An 18,643-nucleotide genomic window follows, 5' to 3' on the forward strand; every position below is an offset into this window, starting at 1 on the left:
AGAAAAACGCCAAACTTAAAAGACTTGGCAAGAAATTTAAAGCATCAAACGATTTCACCCTCTGCGTGTGGTAGGACGTCCATCTGCAAAACGTATAAAAGATGTCATCCGTTTCTCACCAAAACTCGCTAGATTTGGTGACTTTTCTCGAATTTCTTACTTTTCTCATATTTTGATAACTGGGACACGAGGGCAAATAATTTGAGCGACCAGAAGCACATTTTACTATGATCTTTCTATAGCTACGTATTTAAAAGTGTTTGTGGTCTCCTGGCAATTGTCAAATGTAAGAGGCGTCGAAAGAACCAAATTACCTCGGGATGCAGAAGAGCAAAGCCTGCAGGAATAGCACGAAGCAGACCCACTGATAGTAGGCGTGGAAGACCCTGGAATCTCCTTCTTTGTACTTATCGACGCCGGGATAAGCGATCTCCTTGCCAATTTCCTTCTCCCAGGCGTTTTCAACGCTGAAGGTGGCATGGATCCAGCAGTAGGTGTTCAAAACCCTGAGAAACAATTAACAGAAATTAGTAACCAGTGAATAACTGGAGCGAAATTTGTTTCAATCCTTATTGGCCCACATTTCTTTTAATTCCGAAAAAGAATTTGAAACTTTTTGTATTGCATTTAAGCATGAAAAAATCATGAAAACCAAAAATTCTTACAGTTCTTTTGTGAAGCATTCATTATCATTCATCGCATTTCCGAAGCTCATCAGAATACAACTTATTAGATGGACGATTTTTTATTTTTCAATTTTAAGTTATCAAACTGGATTGTTTAAAAATAAGTTGTCACTTCTACTTGTCTACGAAATTTTGAAAGTTATCAATTTCTATCTTTCGTACATGCGCAGTGAGAAATTGATTAAATTAAAATAAAAAAAAATCATCAACTATATCTCAGTTTCTAATACACCTGTTAAGTTGTAAAACACATAATACAAAAGAAAAATCTCTTTCAAAGCGTCCAGAAAATGGCAAAAAATAAATAAATAAATATAAAAACAAAAATAATAATTTTTTCTATTAATTCTTTTCGTTTGATCGTATGATAAAAAATCATAATTTTTAACTTTAGATCAAAAATTCAATTGAGGCAGTGAGAAGCAAGGGTTAACGGACTTTTTAAATTTTGAGTAAAACACGTTTGCAGTCAGATTCTTGGTAAGCCTTTATTTTAGCAATCACGATTGCTTATTGTTCTCACTTGACTGTTTTTGACGTTCCTTTGATTTTTCCCACCGCCACCCTCCGCATCATCACCGTCGACGGGCTCCTCACGATGCTGCTGCTATAGCGAAAGCCGTCTCCAGGTTGCATCCATGTCCTACACACACGCGCATACATACACAACTACACACATACTTACACACACACAAACAAACACAAACAAACACATACACACACATACACACAACTAACCACACATTCATGCTGCACGCAGACACAAACACATATGCCTACACACACATATACATAGCCCCCACACACACATTCATACACACAACTACCCACACACTTATGCCAGCACACAGATACAAACACACATGCCTACACACACATACACATAACCCCTACACACAAACACATACCCCCACACACAAACACACACGCCTACATACACACACTCGTGATTGCGAAAAACATAATTTGAATTCAGGATGTCAAAATTCAAATTAATTTTCTTTTTTGATTTTTTTTTCTAAATGATGCTGCATAGCAACACCTGCCAGGGCTACTATATATATATATATATATATATATATATATATATATATATATATATATATATATATATATATATATACAGTCGGACCTCCATATATCGAACTTCCACATATCGAAATTTTCTATATATCGAAATCCCAGCACATTTCCATGTTCATTACATAGAAAATTTGTTTCTATATATCGAAAAATTCTCTATATATCGAAATTTTTCTCGAGACATTCGTAGATTTTTTTTTCTACTTTAGACTGTTTGTCTCATGAAAAATGAAGGTTAGGGGAGAAAATTATGTTCACTAAAGGTTGCTATGAAACTCGCAAGGAATCTGTGCGGGGTTGAGGGGTGTGAAGATAGGTCGTTGTTCCGTTCTGGAGTTCATAAATTCCGTCAAGTTCATTTCAAATCTTAGTTGTAACCATTAACACTGTAAAATCAGTTTCAAGTTATCCCTTTTGTCTGTTGATTATCATTTTTAATCTTTTTAGCTTCAGTAAAAATCATTCAGGTTAAGTAGATTGATTTTTCAATTTTCTCTCGATTACATTGTCAAAACGAAAATACTCTGATGTTGCGGATCAAGTTGAAATGCCGAAGAATGAAGATGTATGAAGACGCAAAAGTGTAATTTCTGTTAATTTTTTAATTCTTAAGTTTCGTTTAATCCGATGCTCGTATAAATTAGAAATTGGGTTTCATACAAGAAAATTAGCTTTAATTTTAATGTTTTAGGAGATTTTTGTGATAAAAACAGATTGTTTCTATATATCGAAATTTCTATATATCGAATTTTTTTCCGGCAATTTGCTACTTCGATATACGGAGGTCCGACTGTATATATATATATATATATATATATATATATATATATATATATATATATATATATATATATATATATATATATATATATAATTCTATCTCTTGCCTCAAAACAGAAGAGAAAAACTCCTACTACTTCCACTGGTTATCTCCATTTCAGGGGTGAAAAATCAAAAATTTATTTCTGTATCAGCTTTGTATCAGCAAAAATGTCAATTTCGTATCGGAACGAAAGGTTTTGTATTAGTAAAAACGCCGTTTTGTATCAGAATGATCAGTTTTGTATCAGTTGAATTCATGTTTTTTTAACAGAATGTTTAATTTTGTACAAAATCAGTACACAGTTGGAAGCTAATACAAAACATTTGTAGTAAAAAAGTACATAAATAATTTTTAAAAGCAAATTTAGTAGCAATGTTGTCATTTAAAAAGAGTGTAAAAACTAATTTTGGTAAATGTGCGATTAAGTATAGTAATTCCTATTTATAATCTTACTTTTGCTGCTTCATAGTATTTGCTGCAAACATTTATCATCTTTTTATTTATAGCCTCACATGATATAGATAACTATAGCATTTAAATTTAAAATGCCTTTGGTACATTTATTACACTCAAAGCTTGAGGGGGAAAAACTGTAAAATATTTATAAACAATTTATAATTTTTCGAAAAAAAAAAAAAAAAAAAACAGGGTGAGGATGAGATGCTATTATAAAGATGTGAGATTCTATTTTACTTTTGTTAAAAAACTTTTAAAGTTTTTGGGTGCAAAAAACATGTTTTCAACGGCTTGATAAATAAAATGAAGTTTTAAAAAAAATGTAGGAATTTAAGATTTACTAAGAAGAAATAAAAGTTTTTATGCCTCAACATTATATGAATATAATTTAGAACCATTACATTGATAAGTTATTCACTCACAACCGAACTTATAGACCTTGTTCAAATTTTCTCATCTTGTATCAATATCTGAAATTTTACTTTTAATACTTAAATTAATAGGTCTCCCTTACACTGAGGAATAAAATCTTGAAAATAAAATAAAAATTCTTCAAACTTAAGACTTTTTCAGAACATAGTCCCTTAAAGATTTTAAAAATCTGTAAAAAAAAAGAGGAAGCCTTTGTATAAAAGGAGAGCTCATTGATTCTTTTCAGGCCATAATTGAACATTATTTTTAACTCATAAATTAGCTCATTTTCAGAAGTAGCATTTTATTGGCTGAAAAAAAAAATGTGGATCCCATATTGCTGTTTCGTATGTGGATTTACACATTACCTATCGTGACCACATATCTGCATTATATTTAACTTCACTCAATGTCAATGCGTTACTTTCGATTAGTTCGAGCACCAGGCACCAGAGAAAGTTTTCTTAATCAGCTCATTAAGAAATCTCTGGTCAGCTCATGGTACCAGAGAAACTTTTCTTAATCAGCTCATTTTCAGAAGTAGCATTTTATTGGCTGAAAAAAAAATGTGGATCCCATATTGCTGTTTCGTATGTCTTTTACTTACTTTTTTACTTTTTCCATATTGCTGTTTCGAATGTCTTTTGTGTGTGTGTGTGTGTGTTTCGTGTGTCTTTTTTCGTATGTTTTCTTTTCAGGATTTTATTCCTCAGTGTAAGGGAGACCTATTAATTCAAGTATTAAAAGTAAAAAAATAAACATCAGTAGTAACCGGTGGATAATGTGTTAAATAAACAACATTTGTTTTATAATTTAAAAAAATATATATATGGAGGTATGCATGGCAGCGAGTAGATTATGCATTTGTAGGAGTAGAATAAAAAACTACTTTTCAAAAAATATTTTCAAAGAAATGGGTGAATGTATGTGTTGTAGAGATTAAACTGCTTAAATGCAATTTGAACAAAAAAAAAATAAATTTTTATGAACTTTTACGACACTTTTTCTGCACGTATACTAATTAACTACAAGTGCATCGTAATTTCATTCAAAACACGAAATAATTATTCAAATAAGAAAAAAAATAGGCCAATTTAAAGTGAGATAAGTTAAAATAACTTCCATTTTTTTTCAAAATGATTCAAAATTTACAGGATGCAAAAGGATTGAAGCTTGAAGCACAGTACGCAATTTTCGGCGATTATTAAGAATTATTTATGCTTTCTTTTACTTACTTCCTCCTTTTAGCTTTTTCTGACAAAAATTGAATGCAACTGTTTTTTTTTCTTGTTGTAGATAGTTTTAGATAATAAAATCGCATTTTTGGCGCAGTTTGGCACAAAAAACGCGAATTTGGCCGTTTTGTATCATAAATTGAACATAGTTTGGTGCGATTGGCGCAGATTTTCCAGCCCTGCCATTTTTTTTTAATTTTGGAACTTAGATCCCTTTAATTCCCGCTGCCTTAATTAAAATTAGAGGCATTCGAAGTTTCGTGAGACGAAATACTTGACAGCTGAGAGTAGACGGTGAGCATCGATATTGCGAAATATTGCGAAAACTTGATATTTTGCGCAAGGAAATATATTTTATCACCCATATTCCAGGCCCCACAATGTATGCCCGTAAAAATTTTTAGGTCCAGAGATTTTCTCTTTAGAATCTTGATCTGTAGGTGTTCTAATGTGAGAATATCTTGGGTAGACATGTTGAATCCTGCGCGAAATAATTTTACAGGCCATCAAAGATGGCGGCCATTTTGGTTCACTTGCTCATTAGGTTTTTCGCAACGTGCGTACCTATAAATTTTATTTTTAGTTTTGAACTGAAATTTTTGGGCCTTAGAAAGTCAATTAATGTAATAGTTATGTCATAAAAACCGCTCTGACTTTTTCCACAATTTTTACGTGAGGTATCTCTGACGTTTTTTGTTTAACATTCTAGTTACTTAAAAGTGTACAAAAATTAATAACTCTTAATGAAACCAAGCGATTTCAAAGTGTAAAACCCTTTGTGTAAATCAATATTTTTCAAGGTCACCAGCGCAGCCAGCAATATCTTCTGTAGGGGGTTTTTTGGTCAAAAATACCTTCTGAAGGGGGTTTTTTGATGAAAAAACCTTCTGAAGGAGATTTTTTGATCAAAAATACCTTACGAAGGGGATTTTTTGATCAAAAATACATTATAAAGGAGATTTTTTGATCAAAACAGCCCTTTCATATGCATAAGCTACTGTATTAAAATTTGCATTCATGTTAAAACCAGTAGCTATAGGGATTCCCCCCCCCCCCCCGGTCGCTCCACGCTGTTCAAGGTTATTTATCGTCTGCTATCAAAGTAATTGTTTTCGAGTAAAAATATTCCACAGTTCCAAAAACTTTTTGTTTCATGTTTTTCTGTGACAATAACTATTTTAGCAATGGCTGATATTTCTAAACCGAGTTCAGAAAGTTTTGGTAGGCAATTGAAGACATCTTGAAGACAGTTTTAACAAACGAATATGTAGTTTGTAAAAAGGAATCAAGAGAAAAATTATGTTCTTCGACAAAAACAAGTTCGGGAAGCTGCTGAAATACGCAAAGACGCAATATTGAAAAACGCGGCAAGAAAATATAGTGTGTCATTGCAGCAACTAGTGCTATAAGAAATACACAAGAGGAAAAACGCTAAAAAAATGGTAGAAAAAAATGCACAGACAAGTTATTTTGAAAGTGAAAACAATGTTTTAGAAAAATCAGAAAGTGCTGAAGGAGGTCCAAATGAAGACGAAGTTTTTGACAGAGTAGCAGATCTTAACAGCGATATGAATGTTTCTGCTGCGAATTCATATGCAAATCCAAGCTGTATAAGTTCTTATATTCGAAAATATGAGTGAGAAACCAATACACAGTCTGCGCAACATCTATCCTCAAAATTTGAACTGTTTAAAAAGGCAAATGAAATATTAAAAACTCTATTAAATGCTGGGCATGGATTTATTCTTTCAGAAATAAAAGAGTTGATGCTCAATGCTCAATGTAGATGAAAATGCATTGGTTTTTATTAATGAAACAAAACTATTTCTCGTAACAACGTATAATGAAAGGATTCTTTTCTGTGCTTCCTAAAGAAAGAATGCACTTTTGTTGGTTTTTTTTTCAGTCATTTATCTCCAAAAGTACTTGCTGCTGCTTTTAGCTCACAAGAAGATGTGAAGACTGCAGAAAATCATTGAGAATCTTGAGAAAATCATTATAAGATGTTGAGTTTAGACTACAAGAGAAGTTCTGCTAAGCGAGTAAAGATGGTTCAGGATGCTCTTGGTTCAAAAGATGAGGAAAAAAGTCAATGATACGAAAAGACAATGATGATTCAATCGCTACGCACAAATATTGAAAGCTTGAAAACTGAGATTGAGTTTTTGTTAAAGGATGTAGTGACAAATCAGAACTGTGCAAGGGTTGGGAAGTGTTTCGTTCACTGGTATCACTTGTAAAACACTTGATTATTGCTGATCGCGAAGAAAATTACAAATCATACGTTCAAACTGTTGAATTACTGTTTCCAGTCTTTCGTGTATTTGATTGCATCATTTATTTACTATATGAAACATGGTACGTAGAGAGGATAAGGGCGCTAGAAAATGAGTGTCCCTACCTGTAAGAAAAATTCATTCAAGGTAAATTTGTTGTTAAAATTCAATGCTGTGAAGCCAGAATGAAATTGGAACAAACGATTCAACGGTCACAGAAAAGTGCCGGAGAAATTGCAGGGCAGACGAGAAAAAGTTGCCGGAGTGGCATTTAGAGTATTATGAAATTTTAATGATATGCAATGTGTTTCGTGGTCTTACTAGTTCTCATTTAATGGATCACTGTGAGAGTGTCCCGCATCTTTATTTTTATAAGCAATCGTAGCCAGTATTTTGATGAAAATGTCAAAAGACTTGTTGATTTTATCTATCAACATGTAAATCCCTATCATATTTCTGAAACAGAGCAACTTTACAACTTTCTCACTAAACAACTTGTGAATGGTAGTGTCATGATTCGCCTTCTCAGTATCATGAATATCATGAATCATTGATCAGAACCGTACCGCCAGTTCAGACCGGATACATTTTGTTTCAAAAATTGTCTGATTTACTTTCCAAAGTCAACCTACCATGCTTTGAGGCACACAGTTCTTCATAAAATATCACTTCTAAACTAATGGGAAAGAATCAACTTTAACAGGGGTACAGAGACATGGAAATAGCGAAAGAAAGGGGAGAATGCATTAAAAATATTTTAGCTCATGGCTTGTTTCCAACGAACACATTATGCGATGGTCAGGGGCGTGCACAGAAAATTTGGGGCCCTTCACAAATGCCCACAAATGTTTCGGCCGCCCTTCCATATTGTTTAAGCACATATTTCATCCCTAGTTTTAAAAACAATAGGCCCCCTTCAGGCTCAGGCCCGGGCCAACAATTTTCTCTTCTCCCCCCCCCCTCCCCTGTGCACGCCCCTGGTGGTGGTGATTCACCTACCAAGCTAGATTGCAGAAATATCCGTTCCCAGAACATTTTTTATTTAGCAAAGTATCCCAAATAAAAACTGCCTTCGTTATATATTTCATGCCACAAGTCCGCTAAATAAAGAAAATTTTTGGCGAAGTTATCAGCAATGTTCTGCATGGATTCATTCTTGTATGCTCTTTTCATGAACTTCATCCTGTGTTCGATAGTTATTTGCAGCATGTTGTGAAATAATCCGAAAAGATGAGAAGAGAATCAACTAAGGGCAGAATAAACATTGCTGTAATTGACAGAAAAACACTAGTACCGATGCAGGTAGAACAATTCTGGTCTTCAGTATCAAATAAGGAAAATTTACAGTAACTAGCACGCAAGGAAATAGAAGAAATGTCCAAAAATGCTACATTTTCAGCTATTGCTAGTGGTTTAACAGTTAATGAAGAAGCAATCTGCAATACTTTTCATAGGAGATTTGAGACACATCATTGAAGAGCTTAATTAGAATAACTCAAGAGAAGATGCAGATCTACGAATTTTTCCACACATAGACTGGGCTGATAAAAATTGCTCAAAAGGAGTGGCTGCGGCATCAAATGATACAGACGTCCGTCGTAGTTCAATAACATGCAATGCAAAAACAGATCGTAACCTTTTTTAAAAGTAACTAATCTTGTATTTTTCGTTTATTGTGTTGTTGAAGAAACATGTATGTGATAAACAGGAGTTTAAAATGAGCATTTTAAATTATTTATTAATTTTTGTACCCTTTTTAGTAACCAGAATATTCAACAACAAATGTCGGAGATATCTCCACGTAAAATTGTGGAAACAGCTAGAGCGGCTTTTATGACATAATTAATACATTAATTGACTTCCTTAACTCCAAAAACTGCAGTTCAAAACTAAAAATAAATTTGTTGGTACGCCCGTTGCGAAAAACGTAATGAGCAAGTGAACCAAAATGGCCGCTATCTTTGATGTCCTGTAAAATTATTTCGCGCAGGATTCAACATGTCTACCCAAGATATTCTCACATTAGAACACCTACAGATCAAGATTCTAAAGAGAAAATCTCTGGACCTAAAAATTTTTACGGGACTACATTGTGGGGCCAGGACTACCAGATTCAAAATGGTGTTTTCTTGAATTTTAAAAAGTGGGAAATGAAAAGGCACAAAACTAGAACCTTACAAGCATTATTAGTAATAGTGTCATGTCATTGCAACCTTTAAATATGTGTGTCTCAAATTTTTGATTTTGTTGATCCAAATGTTTAACTAATGTTAAAGGCTTTTTTTTTTTTTTTTTTTTTTACTACGGAAAATAATCTCGAAGTTTTTTGTATGTGTGCACAACAGATAGTTAGTATAGATTCAAGTCAGATATGAATGTGAAGTTTTTTTTGATTCGAGTTAATTTGAAGTTAATTTGAATGGATTTTTTTTGCTTTTTCGAGGTTTGTCTGCATTTTTTTTTATTTAGCAAAGAGTCAAACTTTAAACTTCATTCTAACTTTTGATATTAATAACTCAAGAGACATAAATCACTTCAAATTTTGAAAGAAACAACATCGAAATTTCAGTATTTTATAAATGTTTTTAAAAAACTTCAAAAGGTTAATTTTTAAAAAGAGTTAAATAACATCTGGCCGAACTTGCGTTTTTTTTTTTCAGGATCTGTTTAAAATTATAAGCTAAAGACAATCTATAAATTACTTTTAATACTCCTGTTTCCAAAAAAATATTTTTGAAAATAGGGGTCTGTGTAGCCTTAATAAAAAGAAAATTATTACCTGTTAAGTAAACGATAATCAATTTATTTCTGTTAAACGTATATACATCCGATTTTCGTAATTTTTAACCATGAATCTTTTTACCAGAAAACTTTTACAAACAAAAAAATATGTAAAAATGCTTTTCAATAAGTTAGAAAGCGCAGCTCTTTAAAACTAATTTTTGGCAGGGCAATCTAACGCACTTTCGATTTTAATTAAATCAATATAATTAAAATTCAGAAATTAAGTTAGTTTTGAAAAATTTCTTTACTTTTTATGAGTATATTTTCATGGAGTTCTATTATTTGAAAATAAAAACTTGGTCCTGTTGTTCTCTTATGGTTTTATGAAGTTTTTTAATTGAAGTTAATAGTTTAGCTCGATAACGAACTTGCACAGAACATAATTTATGAAATAAATGGTGAATTATAGCTGCTAATATTCTTTTAGCACACATTTCTAAAAAGCCAAATATATTTTTACGAACTGATGTAACAAGAAAAAAAAATGGAACTTGAATCAATGAGACAATGAAAAATCACGTTGAATCAGTAAAAAACTTTATGATGCGAAATTTTATGAAATCAATTTTTCAAAAAATACTACTCATCATTGTCTTGTTATTCTGGTAGTTAGTCATACATGTAGCAAAAATATTTTCCCGTACTGCTTGATTTTTTTAAATTTTCAGCCTATTGCTAACGATTTTTTGAAACTGACATGAAAGAAAAACGAAAGAGAATTTCGAGCTGAAAATAGAGGGATGAATAAACGAGAACTGGATAAAAAAAATAGTTTAAAAAAATAGATAAGAAGTTAATAAAGATCGTTATGATTTTGACGCATTCGAATTTCAAACTCATGGTTCTCTTCCTGAAAAGAAGAAAACAGTTTTTTTTTTTTTTTTTTTTTGCATTGAAAAAGGCGTTCCCTATAACGCCGAAACACGCGTCTGCAGAAATCTGCAATTTGTGCTTCTTTGACGTTGTTTTTTCTTCTTTATTAAGGCTTAAGATGTTTAAATCTAGTAGATCATTTTGTTAACAATTTTAAGTTGAACAAGAAATTTTGTAACGACACGACGTGCCTGCTGTTTTTAAATTGTCTTCAGCCAACTTGCTAAGCAATGATAGCATTTTAGCATTTTTTTCTCAGTTTAATAGTTTTTATTTTCTTCATTATTTCTTTTTCTTTTCTTCATATTTTTTTTCTTATTGTAAGAATGGAACACCGATGTAGAAGTTTAAGAACTTTTCAGTGTCTTTCTTTAAATATTGATGTTTTTACCATTGATGCATTGGTGTCTATAATGGTTGAAATTCATTTTCTTCACACTTCATATTTTTACGTCACCAATTATAAACTAATTTATGAAAAAAAAGCGTCATAAGAAAACTTATCATCATTCTAAAGAAAAACCAGTGTATTGAAAACAAGAGCGAAGTAAATGGTGTCCCCCCCCCCCCAGTTTCAAAGACACGCCCCCCCCCCCCCTCGTTTTTCAGTTTCAATCACACCTTTTGATAAACTAAAGGTGGCGAGGAAATTTGAAATGTGTCGACGAAACTGGGGATAAACCAAGTAAATTACTAAATTACTACTAATGATATCTGGTCTTTTAGTACTGTATAATGATGTGCTTACTTTTCGGGGATGTCATCCTTGGAGATGCATTCGATGGGGTCCCCGATGTGCTGTTTGCTGGTCACGAGCAGGCTGAAAACGATGAGAATGGGGGCGGTCACTTTGTAATGGAGCTGGAACACCGCATTGTCGATTTTTGTGGAAGCGATGGATCCGAGTTTGAGCAACCCCTTGAGGGGTCCGAATACCTCTATCATGACTGAAAAGCTATCGACGAAGCGTGGAAAGAATGTATGATATTTCTAGTATGAAGAATATATTCCCTTTAAGTGAATACTGGTGATAACAGGTAGTGTGAGCAATTGAAAAAAGTATCGCGTATCCTCATATACTTTGTAAAATAGGCACAACAATTGTATTTTGGAAGACACCTTTGTAGAGCAAAAAGCTAGGTTCTTGGACAATCTATAAGAAAATAATTTTAACAACACAGATTTTCAGTCGAAATGAAGTCGTAAGAACTCAAATTTTGGTCCGATGTTCGTTTTTCTCCCACGGTAATCGGCAGAGATTTTCAGTCGGAATGAAGTCGAAAGAGCTCAGTTATGATCTCACAATTCTGTTTTGCTCTAACTAGAGCACACTCTCAGTCGAACTGAAGTCGCAGGAACACAAATATTCACAATTCAGTATTTTTTTGCATAAATTAAAAATTTGGTTTACACAAATTTCGGGCGTATCCCAAAGATCAAAAGTACCACTTTCGCACAATGTCTCCTTGTAGGAACTGTAAACAAAAAGCAGGGAAATTCACATTTCCCTACCAAACGAGCCCGCCGCACTCATTCCAAAAGAACGTTTTTCTCAAGCCCAACTCAAAAGCTCGCGAGTTGTGTAAGAACGCTTGTACCGAAAGGGGGGTGACACAAAACTTGATCGGCCCGAAGACATCCAATGGATCACGTGATGCGTCTGCCCGCAACTTGTTTCAGAGAAACTGCGTTATCGCATGCAACCGGCTTTTTTTCGGCGGTTTTTTTGACCTTGTTACTGGCCGCGCAAGTGTTAAAAAAGCTCGCTATCAGGCTTTATGACCTCAAAAGCGGACACTTGATGGAACTTGAGTCAGTGCATCTTGATCTCAGTGCTCGCTAGGAAGTAGGGGGCTGGGTGATGTATATACGTCTAGCTTTTGATTGGACAATTATAAATTTTCATTTCGGAGTCCGCGTGGGCAGAAAAAATGTCGTTGTTTACATTATCTATCTATCATTGTATAATGCATAACACAAAGCGTGAGGCGAAATATAATTTCATGCAGTTCCATCGTTTAGGAGTGTATGGGGAATGGTAAGGACAAATATGCCGCCTAAGCAAGAAGGACATTTCAATTTTCTTCTTGAGTAACATTTCTTCTTGATATAAAAATTATTTGCTCAACGATAATAACAGAAGTTTTAGTTTGTTAAGCAAGGCACACAGGCCCGCCATTGAAGGGGTTAGGATGGGGCAATTGCCTCCTCCAGACTTGGGGAAACTCAATGCATTCACACCTGTGAGGATTTAGATTTTGTAGTTTTTCGGTAATATATGCATTGAGAATGTAACCTTTAATCCCCCTCCCCCCATAAGCGGCTGGTGCACCAAAAAAGTGGGGGTCAAAAGAAGTGAGGGGGATAAGGGTGCGGTTTAACCGAAGAGGAAATTTTTAAGTAAAATTAGGTTATATTATTTGATTTTAACATTAGTGATTAAAAAATCGTCTAAAAATATGGAACCTGCAGGGGTGCCCACCTAGGAGAGGGGGGGGGGGGGAATGGCGCAGACTGCGTGACTGAAATTTTTAGGAGGGGTGTTTTAAGGCATACTTTCAACATTTTTGGGGAGGCTTCCGACTTTCGGGGGACGTCGTGGTTTTTCAGGCGGGGGTGTGCCCTTGCTCTTAGGGGGGGGGGCACCCCTGGAACCTGGCATCAAAAATGAGAAAGAATAGCCACCGTTAACTTCCCTCTTCCATTTCAAAGTTTTATTTTTATGAAATAACGTAAGAAAATTATTTGTGAATTTTTAGTTTTGTTTTCATGAAATAAAACAATCCACCCAGTAAAAAAAAGAAACTTTTCAATCGACCTGTAATTTTAAACTCTAAAAAGTGAGGGGACAAGACCCCTTTGCGCTTGGAAGAGAGGGGGTATTGTCCCCTCCTCCCCCCCCCCCTTCCAGGAAAACATTGAAATGACGATCTTTGTAGAAACAATAAGAGAAATGTGTTTCTAGGATAGAGAATACAATTATTAAAAGAATAGGGGGGGGGGGGTAAATTTTATTGCAAGGACTTTTTTTAGGAGAGCAAAATGACTCTCAACCCAGTTTTAAAAAAAATTGAAAAAAATGATGGAATAGAAAAACCAATCTGCATTCTGTATGTATGGATGTGCGGGCGTGTATATTTTCCTAGTAATCACTGTTCATTCACCGGGGAGTGTTTTTTCTCTGATCGAACTATCTTTGCGAAATTTGCCACTGTGCTGAAAAAGTTTCTTTAAAATTTATTTTCTTCTTTATTCTATTGCGTAACTACTCTTAAAATGAGATGTACATTGATTCATAATTTAAAAAAAAATGATAAGTAATTTTAGCGCCTTTCTCCCTGATTGCATAGTGATGAAAATCATTCTTCCATAAAATTCATCAAATGAGACACAAGCTTAAAACGGTGGTATGTTGAAATAATCACAATTTCCTTATTTCTGTTCCAAAAGATTAAATAGAAGCATACAGTAAACTAAGAGTTCCCAACTACCTGCTAGAAATTAACTGGGATAAAATCCAGACAAAACTTTGTCATCCGACGTTGAAACTAGATTAATGCATTATTTTGTTCATGCTATTGAAAAAGACGCAAAAATACTAGCAGACACTAATGTGAAGTTCCCTTCTCAGGTTTACTGTAGCTTGCGCAAAAAAGGGGGGTTTTAAGTTCAACTTACTTGAACAATAAGTATAAAAACAAAGTTAATATTCAGAGTCACAACTGACTACAACTGTATTTATGTTGAGGACTGCATACTAAGTGCCTTGCCTCCATTATTTAATATACTGATAGATGGCAGCGCCATCAACGGATCGAACAGTTAATGAGAATTTAGAACTAGTCCAAGAGCTAATAGCTACCTGGTGCTAGCACCCCCAGAGGTATCGTTTCACTTGGAGGACATTGAGACCACGAGCATATTTAACGTCGCCCAGTCCCGTTTAATGACGAAGGTGGGTCTTCGACCATCGAGGTTCGAACTCAGGACCCTCCGGCCCCGAATCCGACACTCTACCGATCGGGCTACCACGGCCCGAAAGTTAATATTAAGGAAAACTTCCGGCTGTATTTGACCAAGCGAAATTGAAACATACGCTATAGGTATTGCAAGTTATAGAAATCCATCATTTTTTCACAATAAGCCACCAGCAGAAATAGTATTTTTAAAAATTAAACTGATTTTTAAAGTGCAAATGTAGATAAGAAGTTTAAAGAAACTATAATAGAAGGTTGGCAGAATGAAATTAAACGAAAGAACCTCGTATATGTTCCATGCTTAAAGAGCGGTTAATGTAATCAAACGAAAGGGACGAAAAAATAAAATTCTCCGGTTCAGTTGCACTCACCTATTTTTTCTGCTCAGAATAACTCGAAATTGTATCTTTATTTCACTTTATTTGAAGGGTTTCAGAAATGGATTCTTATTTCTGATAAGCTGAACATTTTTTAAAGATATTTTTTTAATGAAAATGAATAATTACTTGTGTACAATAACTAAATCAAAATTAATTTAACATTTTCTCAATAAACGAGCTTATGTGTGCATCACATGACTTCCTTTTACTCCAATTTAAAGATAATAGTGCCTCGGAGTGCGCAAAGAAACACTTTAAATATTTTCACCCCAAGTTTGTTGCGAACCGAAGCAAAGAAAACGTTTTGTACAGATAACTTTTCGCAATATTGGCAGTTTTAACATGATTCAATAGTTAAGTCTCTAAATATCACCAAGAATGGCCAAATTGAAACCAGATTAAAAAAAAAAAGGCAAATTTGTCACCAAGTTGGCGAAAAAACTTGGCGACCAAAAACTTGGCGATATATTACCAAGTGTTTGTCCAATTATAGCACCGCTTGAGTTTACATTGAAATGAACAATGATTTTACCCCCAAAAAGGTGTAAAAGACCCCCTTTGGAACATCAGAATGCAACTAAAAGAGAAGGTGCACAACTAGACCCCACTTGGAGTCTATGTACCAAATTTCAGCATTCTAGGACATACCCTTCTTGAGTTATGCGAGATACATACGCACATACATACGTACATACGGACGTCACCCGAAAACTCGTTGTAATTAACTCGGGGATCGTCAAAATGGATTTTTCAGGTGTCTATACGTTCTTCGGCATGTATCCACGAGTGGTGAGGTTGAAAACAGAAATTAATATTCATTCGGGGAGAGCAAAATGAAAATTAAGGTCGATTTTTGAGTGAAATTTTTTTCGCGAATACAATACTTCCTTTCTTGTAAAAGGAAGTAAAAAGCATCAGTTGAATTGTGGGGAAAGAAACTGGATAGTCTCATGTTTGAAAACAATGTTGGATTTCTCAAACTTGCAATACCTTTATCCAATACAATATAGATAAACTTATTGAACAATAACAACCCCAACTTTCCTACAAAGTTATTTTTTGAGATCTGAAAAAAATTATGTTTGATAAAAATAAAACTTTTTCTACCAAAATATTTTACTAATGATAAAGCTGAAAGTCTGGATCTCTGTCTGCATGCCTGTAACACGCATAGCGCCTAGACCGTTCGGCCGATTTTCATGAAATTTGGTACAAAATTAGTTTGTAGCATGGGGTGTGCACCTCGAAGCGATTTTTCAAACATTCGATTTTGTTCCTTTTCTATTCCAATTTTTAAAACATTTTACAGAGCAAATTATCATAACATGGACGAGCAAATTACCATAACGTGGACGAGCAAATAGCCATAACAAATTGGCGAGAAATTCATCATCCATTATTTGTAAATATACAAGCGAATCAAATGACCTTTTAATTCGCTACTACGATCAAAGCCGTGCGGTTCCGCTAGTGGTCTATAAAGTCAAATTTATTGCTTTAAATTCAGTTAAGTACTTATTCTGAAATAAACATTAAAAATCCTATAGCTAAATGCTACCTTATTTAACACACTTCAGTAAAGGGAGTATGAGTAGTTACTAACACACAAAAAGAGTTGCGTGGGTTGCGGAAGTTTTAGAACCACTCTTGGGTACAATTCCAGTAAATTATTGACCGCAATTGTGTTGAATAGCAGGTTAGCAGAAAACCGTATAAAAATGCAGATTCTTATTACGTAGACGACATTCGCAAATCCGGTTTTCCATTACATGATCTTTTATTCATTGTCAGTAATCATTTCTTGCTACTTCCTTTTCGTCTTTCGGATGTTTTCTGTTCTGATGGCCAAAACCATCAACTTTCACTTTCATTCGTCAGTAAGCAAGTAATATCGATGGAAGCAAGGCTTTCGTCTAGACAAGTAATTGCGCTTAATAAACTTCCACTTAGAAAAACTTCTCACTTTCGAGCTTCAAGAATAAAGATTTTTGGACTCGGGAAAACAACCATTCGGCCATTTACTTCTGAAACTCATATAGAACAAGACACATTTGCATACCAAAAAATGAAAATTTAAAAATCATAATGTGTGTTGGGGCAAAGTTCTCATGTTTTTCTTCCTTGTTTTTAATTTCTGCAAAGCCTTTCGCAGTTTATTATATTCACAGAAATATTTTTCCTATTTTTAAGAAAATTTTCGGGGAATTACTTACTATTTAAGGTTTTTTTTTTTTTTTTTAATTTTGTCTATGTATTTAGAGGCACATTTTATCAAAGATCTAGTAATTTTTCACTCGGATTTTTACCAATCAATATTGCTTGTTTAAATTTGCTGCGGTTTGCTGTTTTTCATTCAATTGTTTTGTGGTTGGCAGATAACGAGTCACGTGACACATCACTTTATGAGGTGAAGGGGGATTAGGTTCACGGACGATGTTGTGTTGCTGAGGCTTTTTTCAGACAATAAATCTTTTCGAATCTTATTTAATCTTTTTTTTTCCGCAAACATTATTTGCGAGCATTTTGTTTAATTTTTCCAACTGTCAAAAAAAAAAAAGACGCTATATTATACTTTTTATAATAATTCTTCTTTTTAATATAAATTAAAATTTATTGAGTAAATAAAAAATATAAATAAACATTAAATAAACGCAAAAACAAGTAATAAACATCAAAAATAAATATTACAATAATTTGAATGTATGTTTCATTTAGTACTACAACTATGCACAGTTCTTACTGCATGAAACAATTTATCTTTTGATGATTGATTTACACACTTGATTTTAACTCTGTTCCGATTTATAAGTGCTGTTTTCGTATAATCCTCATATATATATATATATATACATTAGCCAATTCACTGATCGAGTAACGCTCCTCACTTCACCATCAATGAAACTCACGTCATAGCATGATAATTTGATACTATTTTTTGGTAATGTTTAAGAGCAGGGAAATGCTTTATTTTGACAAGGCTGAACTGGATCTTCCTTCCTTTTACATTCTCCTATTTATTCAGTGTTCTTGTAATTTCAGACCTCAGACGCATACAAAAACATATTGGATTTACTTTAAGTTTAAATTACCATCTTTTATGTTCACTACTGGAAAATCGCCCATCAAGGTATGACGGGTGAAAATTGCTCCTGCAATGCTACTGTAATTTCAGACCTCAGACGCATACAAAAACATTGGATTCTACTTTAAGTTTAAATTACCATCTTTTATGTTTGTTCACTACTGGAATCTCCCCCTTCAAGGTATGACGGGTGAAAATTGCTCCTGCATTTAAAGTCAGTGCCTGTTTGGTGATATTTTGATGGCTGAAATGTCAACCCCTACTCCAGAGGATCAACCCCAAACTCCAGTAGATAGCGTTAATTGTTGACCACTTTATCATTTCTTCATTCTCCTAAAACGACTGGCTGACCAGTAAACCAGCTACCGGATCCAGTCCAGCCTTGTCAAAATAAAGCATTTCCCTACATGTCAGACATTACCAAAAAATATCAAATTATCATGCTATGGCACGAGTTTCATTGTTGGTGACGTCAAGAGCTTTACTCGATCAGTGAATTCGCTATTATATAATACTAGTTGCTCGGCTTTGCCCGGTCTACCTTGAAAATAAAAATTGTTCAAAGGATTATATTCAA

At 33.9% G+C, this 18,643-nt stretch overlaps 1 protein-coding gene across 1 annotated transcript in view; it reads right to left on the reverse strand.

Annotated features, from left to right (window-relative positions):
* LOC129221874 (innexin inx2-like) overlaps positions 1 to 11,614 on the reverse strand; it is a 28,994-nt gene extending 17,380 nt beyond the window's left edge. The window contains exons 1-2 of the mRNA XM_054856241.1: positions 11,376 to 11,614; positions 315 to 506 (exon numbers count right to left, since the gene is read on the reverse strand). Of these exons, the coding sequence (XP_054712216.1) occupies positions 315 to 506; positions 11,376 to 11,572 (389 nt within the window). The 5' untranslated portion in view covers positions 11,573 to 11,614. The remainder of the gene's footprint in view (positions 1 to 314; positions 507 to 11,375) is intronic.
* Between the last annotated feature and the right edge of the window lie 7,029 nt (positions 11,615 to 18,643).

The sequence above is a fragment of the Uloborus diversus genome, chromosome 5, assembly GCF_026930045.1.
Source record: "Uloborus diversus isolate 005 chromosome 5, Udiv.v.3.1, whole genome shotgun sequence".
Taxonomy (NCBI): Eukaryota; Metazoa; Arthropoda; class Arachnida; order Araneae; family Uloboridae; genus Uloborus; species Uloborus diversus.